Consider the following 6,356-nt stretch of genomic DNA (forward strand, 5'->3'; position numbering starts at 1 on the left):
TATGTGTAACAAGTGCATGTGATAAGAGCAGTGTTTTTTCATATTTTTAAGCTTGATGTGATGGGGGGGAAATGAGCTTGGTTTTAGATTGCACAGCCAAAAATGAGCTCAAAACAGCTTTCAGACCTAAAACAACAAAAACTGTTCCCAACTGTAACGAGAGTGATTTCTTGATATCGTTTTCAGGTACTGGTTGCTATTTTTCTGTCAAGGAATCATATGTGAAAACAAAAAGTTACCTTACAGCAAGACCTTACAAGGTAGTCGATTTCTAAATGCTAATCAGCAAAAAAAAAAAGATGAAAAAAATGATGAAAAATATTTAGATACTGAAAGACAAGTGAATTGTGCTACTATGGAGTCATTTTACTCGTATGTTGATGAGTATAGTATGTGGCAAATGCTATGTCATGTTATGTAACATCATATACTGTAGTATACAAAATGCTTCAAATCTTCGTTTACTTGTTTTTGTCCCTCCTACAATGTGACACTTGTTTTCAAACTCCGCCCTCATTAAAAAAAATGCAATGGTTCATGCCTCCCCCCCGTTGTGGTCCACTTTCCCCCGTGGTCTTTGCTTCTTCCTTCCGTACTCCCCTCATACTCACCACACTTAAGGTAAGACTGACATTCCTTTTTGATTGCCAGCTATTAGATTGTAGTGTCACTCTTTTGATTAATGGAAACAAAAACTTATGGGTTGACATTGGATTGTTTGGATGGGAGCAATGAGACTGAAATGCTCGTAAAATCAGCACCTGCGCCTCCAATTGGATGTTGAAAAAACAAAATTTAATTTCAGCAGGACACATATTGTTATGTTATGTTATTGTAATGATTATCATTTTAACAGCGTATGCTCAAAGGATTCGTTCCAAATGTCTTCTCATTTATCAATAATTCTTTTGTCATGTTTCTCCATAGTGACACTGTCGTGAGATACTGCGAACATGGCTGCTGTAAGTTAAATCAAACACTATGAGATGTTTAAAACATTATTATTGTGACAGTAGACACTAGTTGTCGGAAGGACCTTAAATACTGAAATCATCTAGATATGTAATTGGTTAACATAGCTATCGGGTCCATCGTCTAGACCGGGTCATTCCGTGTGGTGTCGGAGGAGGAGCAGGCCATGAGATCCAAGCTGGAGCACTTGACAGTGAAGGATCACGGGCCCGTGTTTGGTCCATGTCACAAAATGCCAGGCCACACTGCACAAAAGGTCAGTCACTACAGCAACAGATGTGGACACTGTGACACTAAATATTGTGCTGACGCGTCGCAGGCTAAAGACGAGCTGAATGAGACTGAGGAGAGGAGGGTGCTGTCCCTCAAGGACCTGCGGGCCGTGATGAAGGATAGGGCAGCCGAGGGGGACGACCTAGCCAAGCTGGTGCTGGAGCGTTTCGGAGACAAGCCCGACTCTCTTCTCCTTCGTTTCCTCCGTGCCCGCAAGTTTGATGTTGTCAGAGCTCACGAACTCATGAAGGGTAACCATCTTCAACCTCGTTACGTATCATTACCTGTATTATTTTAGAATTTGCTCACATTCCGTAGACATCTACGGATCGCTTTGGTAATTGAGGTTGAGGCCTCTCTTTTGTACTCGGGTTTAGCATAAACTCTGTCCATCACAGAGAAAGAGGGTAATGTGTTTGTTAATTGGAGGCGCTGATGAGCCCTTGACAAAGACCTCCTTTGTTTCCAACTGGGACACAAATTTGGGCTCCTGATGAACTCAAAGTGTACCAGTGGGAACTTCAGAGGAGTACAGTGATTTACACTGGTTGTACCGCTAACTTTGGCGTAATGATATACTGTATGTATGTCATTGCAGAAGATTGTTAGCGAAGCTAAATGTGAGTGGATTGATAGCGATGACGTTTGCCTCTGTTGTGAAATTGGTACTCTATGATTTGCTTCAAGAGAAAAACAAGCCCGAAACACTACACATTGCTAGCACTGTTTGCACCATCAATCTGTCGCATGCAAATCTGTCCTATCCTCCCTCTTCCTAACTTGTTTATTAGGTGGATTTCCTACCCACTCATGTCCCCTCGGTAAAGGTAGTCATAATGAAGCTGGCAACGTTTCCTATAGCTAGGGCGTAGGTTTGGTTTCAACATTGGTAGGGATAGCATAACAAGGGTAGCATAACCTGCATGTACACTTTTTGCTGGGGACAGGACATTAATAAAATCAAAGATATTAGGTGAACAGGGGTCAGGGCTATTTCCCATGAATATGCTTATGTGTTTCCTACGTAAAATTAAAAAAAAGTTCAAATAGAAAATATATATAAGATATAACGTAAGTCATTATATAATGCAAATAAGATGGCTTATAAGTTGGTGGGGACAATTTGAGCGTCCTGAAAAGTTGGTAGTGTTTTGTCCCTACCGTGCCAATGCAAACCTACGCCCTTGGGTAACATATATATTCAATCATGTTTTTAAATGACTATTTCCTCTGTTCTTTCTCTCAGTCCTTTTAAATCATATTCTATCCAGCTATTATTTTTCAATAAAAAAAAACTCCTCCATTGCACATAAAAACTGCTTTAGCGTTTAAAGACACTCAGATTCACCAATCTGCCTGTTCAAGCAGTGGACGTCCAAGCACGTTTTTAAACAATATACAGTATCCATATAAAAATGCAGTTGTACCTCCACTTTAGAAATTAATTGGTTCTAAAAGTAGTTTTTTAAAGTTCCCTCAGCAGAGATATGTTTTCCATTTGAATGCCCCAATCCGTTCCAAGCCCCCCACCAAAAATAAAAGTTAATACACCTACATAAAGCTGTCGGAACACCTCATGACCAAAAGGGCAAACAAAGAAGACGCTTGGATACACACATACATATGCATTAGAGGCCTCTCTTAGTCAACTGGATGCCAGAAAGATGCTAGACAATAGCCAATGGCAGAGCAGCTATAATTATGCTACATTCCGTAAACTCTGGGAGCTGCGAGTAGCAGTCCATACTGTATTTTTGCCTTTCTTATCCGGAAATTTCTTTCATAATCATTATACATTCTATACCATCTTTCACATCAAGTATGCAGTGGCGCCTCCAGAAATTTTTCATAGTGGTGGCCTGATGGGGCCACTTTAAATCTTTGGGTGACGAAGACTAAAAGCCACAATATCAGGTTGGTTAGGCTATGTATTTGGAAGGAAATGCATAACTGATGCTACTACAATATAACGATTTACTGTACTGGCAAGCGGGGTGGCCAACAAATTTATAGGGGGGTCCCTGGTGGCAGCACTGCAAATATGTTTATATTAACTGATTGAACTTACCCCCCCCCCCCCCCCCAAAAAAAACGAAACATAGGTCACACTTTTTGCATTAAAAAAAAAAAAAAAAAAATCACCTATATAAGACTGTAACGGTATACAAACTTTAACCTTCAAATGCTGTGGGGGAAAAAAGCCTTTTTGTGTTTCCTGTTGTACTGAACCCGCACCGAACTGTGATCTCCGTACCGAGGTACGTAACAAACTGTGACTTGTGTGCATCGTCACACACCTAATATATATAGATATACCGTATTTTTCTGACTATAAGTTGCACCAGCCCAAAAATGTGCAATGAAGACAAAAAAAACATATAAGTCGCACCGGAGTATAAATCGCAAATTTTGGGGAAATTTACTTGATAAAATCCAACACATAGAACAGATATGTCATCTTGAAAGGCAATTTCAAATAAAAATACAATAGAGAACAACATGCTGAATAAGTGTACAGTATGATAATGTTACATGATGCATGAACAACGAAATGCGAACGTGGCCGGTATGTTAATGTTATTCAGATAACTATAAAGAACATGCTAACAAGTTTACCAAACCATCAGTGTCACTCCAAAACACCAAAATAACACGTGAAATGATATAATAATGTGTTAATAATTTCACACATAAGTCGCTCCAGAGTAACTGGAAAAAAAAAAAAACAGCGACTTATAGTCCGAAAAATACGGTCGTTTTCAATATGCGGGTGAAGCTCTGACTCTCCTGCCTTTCCTTTGTTTGCTCTAGTTGTTTTGATTAAAAACCCTCACACAAGGTTCATGGATACGTCATTCAAGAAAAGTTTAGTGCAAGTGACTATTTTTGATAATTAAAAAAATATTTTATATTGTCGCGTCTACAAGGACAACGCCAACTTGGTGATGATAATGCACACTCATCAGGAAAACAGTACTTCATTATATTAATATATATTATTTTCAGTTAACTGTACCCACCTGGATACCACAAACTGTATGTAAAAAAAAAATTGCTTGAGAGGTTAATATGTTGTCGCCACGCTAAATGCAAATGCTGACGCTATGAGCCACCTAGCCCATCATCATCGCATTTGCAACGGCGTCACCACCTCCTCACCTCCTCCCGCTCTGCTTTCTCCCAGGCAGCTGTGACAAAATCAGACAACTGACGCTTCATTCAACCAAATTGTAGTAGCGCGCTCCTTCAAATCCTCAGTAACGCGTTGCAAAGATGGGAAAAGTAATTAATAACTCACTACTGAATAAAATAACGCCATTAGAAACCTCGTTATATACGCTCAAACAATGTTAGTAACAACACTGATCGTAACCTGAAAATTCTGTATGTGGAGATGTTTGCAAGTAGAGGTACCATTGTATTTATATAATATTTATGCCCCCCCCCCCCCCCCCAACACTCTCAGAAAAGTCAGAATTTTTCCCATTGAGCTGGACAATAACAAAGTATACATACATGCATTTTTGTGTGTAAGGGTCAAGTTGAACCATGTCTGAGGGGTTCATAATTGACAGCTGTCAGTGGAAAAACAAACACATGCAAATGCACACTTTATTGGGGTCTCCGTATGAAAAGCACATGCGGTTGGGGTGGGGCTAACATTGGTGTGACTGCGTGTGTCCCACTAATAACCTACACACACACACCCACTACATTACATCACATCACATTGCAAAGACTCACTTTGATGACAACGCAATGCAATTGGTGTGGATTTAGGTTACGTACGCTTCAGAAAGGAGTACCCAGAGTTGTTTGAGAACCTGACACCCGAAGCGGTTCGCAGCACCATCGAGGCAGGATACCCTGTGGTTCTGCCCAGCAGGGACAGGTACGGCCATGTAGTCCTGCTCTTCAACATTGAGAACTGGGATCTGGAGGAGATCACCTTTGATGAGGTAGGCAAAACATATTAAGTCATCAATACATCCACCAATTACTTACCAGCTTCAGGGGTGTAAGTGCTTGACTCACCCTGTTTGTTTGCGAATGTCCCAGATTTTAAGAGCATACTGTGTGATTTTGGAGAAGTTGCTTGAGAACGAAGAGACCCAGATCAATGGCTTCGTCCTGATCGAGAATTTTAAGGGCTTCACTATGCAACACGCTTCAGGAATTAAGCCGGCTGAGCTCAAGAAGATGGTGGACATGCTGCAGGTCGCTCAAATAATAAAATAGGCGCGGTCAACGGGTAAGCATTTTACAATTGTAGTTTCGTTGACTGTGCAGGATTCGTTCCCTGCTCGCTTCAAGGCGGTCCACGTCACCCACCAGCCCTGGTACTTCACCACGACATACAATGTGGTGAAGCCTTTCATGAAGAGCAAGCTGCTGGAAAGGGTACGGCGAACAGGCCACTTCTCTTTTTACGTTGCTTGAAGTCTGAATGGCTCTTATCTCTTACCTCAGGTGTTTGTTCACGGGGACGAGCTGGACAACTACTTGAAAGAATTTGACGCCGACATCCTTCCTGTAGATTTTGACGGGAAAGCTTGTGTGGCAGATTGCCAGGCCATCGCTACAAGGCTCTTTGGCTCCGAGGACACGGCTCTTTGAATCGTCAGCAGAGATTAGACATACACACTCTGATTTGAAGCTAGAGAGTCAACTGTTTTTTTTTTTAATCTGTAAAGCAGATACATAACAAAGTGTGTATTTAGAATTAGAAATTAGTTAAAGGTCGCACTTGATATGGGTGTTTATTGTAGATATTGCAGAGTTGTTTTGGATGTGCAGCTATTTTTGTTTACCATTCAAATGAAGGTGGTGCGTTTGGGGTTCATGTTTTAGAATTTGAAGAACTTGTGCTAGACAGTAAAAGGAGTGGTTGATGTATAACGTAGGAGAATTTGAGGGAGGAAAGAAGGGTTAAAAAGTCATTATAGACAAACCTGCTTCATTCATTCATTCATATATATGAGCATAATCTCTAGGGCCTCTAGTCTCGTTACTCTAAAGACATATTGTAACAATTAGAAAGTACTACAAATTACCTCTTTGTAATTTGCAGTGGATTTGAAATCATATTCAATAAAAAATATATTTTTGAG

At 40.5% G+C, this 6,356-nt stretch overlaps 1 protein-coding gene across 1 annotated transcript; it reads left to right on the forward strand.

The window, feature by feature from the left end:
* The first annotated feature begins 545 nt into the window (after positions 1-545).
* Positions 546-6,317, forward strand: rlbp1a (retinaldehyde binding protein 1a). Its single transcript, XM_057845353.1, has 8 exons — positions 546-621; positions 928-962; positions 1,100-1,228; positions 1,292-1,496; positions 5,026-5,204; positions 5,305-5,463; positions 5,536-5,646; positions 5,716-6,317. Exons 2-8 carry the CDS (start codon positions 954-956, stop codon positions 5,860-5,862), a joined length of 939 nt encoding a protein of 312 aa, XP_057701336.1. The 5' UTR covers positions 546-621; positions 928-953; the 3' UTR covers positions 5,863-6,317.
* Positions 6,318-6,356: the final 39 nt, after the last annotated feature.

The sequence above is a fragment of the Corythoichthys intestinalis genome, chromosome 1 (genome assembly GCF_030265065.1).
Source record: "Corythoichthys intestinalis isolate RoL2023-P3 chromosome 1, ASM3026506v1, whole genome shotgun sequence".
Lineage (NCBI taxonomy): Eukaryota > Metazoa > Chordata > Actinopteri > Syngnathiformes > Syngnathidae > Corythoichthys > Corythoichthys intestinalis.

Excerpts from the sequence above, each read along its gene's own strand:
- rlbp1a (XM_057845353.1), top strand. Across the intron at positions 5,205-5,304 it reads AGGAGATCACCTTTGATGAG|ATTTTAAGAGCATACTGTGT; the intron begins GTAGGCAAAACA and ends CGAATGTCCCAG. Across the intron at positions 5,647-5,715 it reads AGAGCAAGCTGCTGGAAAGG|GTGTTTGTTCACGGGGACGA; the intron begins GTACGGCGAACA and ends CTCTTACCTCAG.